The following is a 2,263-nucleotide window of genomic DNA, read 5'->3' on the forward strand; positions in this document are numbered from 1 at the left end:
AAGAGCCAATTCGCTGTTCTTGATGCGAGAGATTTATTCAATCATTAATGACAGCTAATTGGCTCTTATTTAGCTCTGTTTCTTTCGATTGGATTTTCAATAGAGCCTCTACTCACGGTTTGTTATTGATTTTAGGGCGCGTTCCTTTTGAACATTTCGATTTTTTTTGATCAAATTAGTTTTTTTAATGGCGCCATTGTTGCTTGCCATTGTGGACTGTGATGGAGTGAACGAATAATCTAAAAAATAAATGCATACTTGAAAAATGTGAGAAAGTAATGTTCAAATTTATAATTTGTACATTAAAAAATTATAAGGAAGCAATGTGCAAGTTTCTACTTGCACACTTAAAAACTATGAGGAAGCAATGTGCAAGTTTCTACTTGCACACTTAAAAACTATGAGGAAGCAATGTGCAAGTTTCTACTTGCACCCTTTTTGTATTGTGATAATCTTTATTGCGACTAATATTTGTTATACTATTACAATAGTTTTTTATTTCTACTTTAAAATAATTTTTTAAATGTATAAAAATTGCTTTTATTAATAAAATTAGAAAATAATAAATTTCCTTAATTGGCTTAATTGTCTGGATTTTCTCAATATTTGAGAGATCGATCTATTTGTAATTCTGTTATATTCTTCAGTCTTTTTTACCCCTATTTTATATATAACTTATAAGCAGCGTCGTAAAAGAAAATTGTAGGCCACGCGGTCGCGATCACAGAACATATATGTCGCGATCACACACGATCACAGACTGTTGAGCAAATTCAACTGTCAACTCGTAGAAATCTCGTCAAGACTGCTTACAAAGGTTGAAGGAAGAGCTATGGTTTGTTTATTTTCGTATCGAGCATATATCAAAATGCTTATTTAATTGTGATACTTTCATATCCATTTCTACTAATGTGGATTTTTTCTAGTTTTAAGAATTAGAAAAGATACTTGTAAGTTAAATCGTAAGTTAAGTTTGGTCATAACAAGAACCTATTTTTCTTCAAAATTCTATGAGAGATAAATATTTACATACCGTTGAGGACATGAGGACTTACTTACCGGTTGGGACATCGGTGCTGATACAGTTTGTTAAAACTGCGTATGCAGTTTATCCGGCCGGTACCACAATTCGTGCATTTGCCATAATAATTATGTAACATAAATTGACTTGCTAAGTCCCTCGGCAATTTGCGGTCGTCTTGTTCGTCGCGGAGTTCGTCGGCACGGTTTTGATGACACGACTGCATATGAATACGCATGTGTGTCATTAGTGACGTTCGACTTGCTGCTTTAACAGATACGTTGTCACAATATCTGGAGTTTATTTCGAAAGTTGAATCTTCTAGTTTTTTTAATTTTTTAAAATGTTCCCATATTTTGGCTCGCAATGTCGGCATTATGTCCGAATATTATATGATCAACACGTCCGCGCACGTTAAACTGTCGTTTCATACTAAAGTACAGAAATCGCGTCAAGACTGCTTACAAAGGTCGAAGGGAGAGATATGTTATGTTTTCTTTTCATAACACCGTAAAGGATCGACAGTCCGATTTTCGAACGTGAAATATAAATGCGTGTGCGAAATTATACAGGGTGTCCCTGAATGTTTAGTACTTTGCTCGTATCCAGATATACACCAGGCACATTTTATAAAAGAAATTTCTTTACAGACGCTACAGTTTTGCTTTCCAAGCGTTATTGGAAAGCAGATTTTGTTGACATTTGAAAAAAAGGTTCTCTCTTCTACTAATTTTGCAGCATACCAGGCATATTTTATCATATTTGAAAGAAGGAGCGCTTAATTGGTGGTGAACTAGAGAATGAATTTTATATATATATATAGCCGAATACTACGTTATTAAAATATATGGGCATAATCTCAATTTCTGTACAAACTAAACGACGGTCTGAGGAAGTCTTGTTGAAAATCTTTCTTGAATACTTAAAAAAAAGAATGTAATTACAAATACATAGAATTCATTCTTTCCGTTCAATTTTATGTCAAATTAAATCATTCCAGTAAATGGATTATGTTGATGTATATATGGTATAGTTCAAAGTGATCGTTCTTACTTTAATAAAATGCATAACAACTTTGCTATCATGCAATATCATACAAGCAATTACATTTATTGCCTAACATGCAAAAAGTAGCGTAATTTTGTATATGTACAATATATTGTTAAATCTGTTGAAAGTTGTCTGTACAATACAAATATAATTGTCCTTTTGTTATATAGAAAAGTTTAATTATATATCGGT

The 2,263-nt window shown here is 32.5% G+C and overlaps 1 protein-coding gene across 1 annotated transcript; it reads right to left on the reverse strand.

Annotated features, from left to right (window-relative positions):
* Positions 1-122: 122 nt before the first annotated feature.
* Positions 123-2,149, reverse strand: LOC112455054. The gene is made up of 2 exons (XM_025016748.1): positions 1,060-2,149; positions 123-239 (listed from the first exon to the last, which is right to left on the reverse strand). Exons 1-2 carry the CDS (start codon positions 1,395-1,397, stop codon positions 185-187), a joined length of 393 nt encoding a protein of 130 aa, XP_024872516.1. The 5' UTR covers positions 1,398-2,149; the 3' UTR covers positions 123-184.
* Between the last annotated feature and the right edge of the window lie 114 nt (positions 2,150-2,263).

This window comes from Temnothorax curvispinosus, unplaced genomic scaffold (genome assembly GCF_003070985.1).
Source record: "Temnothorax curvispinosus isolate PA1 unplaced genomic scaffold, ASM307098v1 QBEX01005735.1, whole genome shotgun sequence".
In the NCBI taxonomy this organism is placed as follows: Eukaryota; Metazoa; Arthropoda; class Insecta; order Hymenoptera; family Formicidae; genus Temnothorax; species Temnothorax curvispinosus.

Bases quoted from the DNA above. Each gene is read 5' to 3' on its own strand.
- LOC112455054 (XM_025016748.1), bottom strand. From the start codon at position 1,397: ATGCCGACATTGCGAGCCAAAATATGGGAACATTTTAAAAAATTAAAA. The intron at 240-1,059 runs GTAAGTAAGTCC...TTTATTTTTTAG, and splicing joins CAGCACCGATGTCCCAACCG to ATTATTCGTTCACTCCATCA.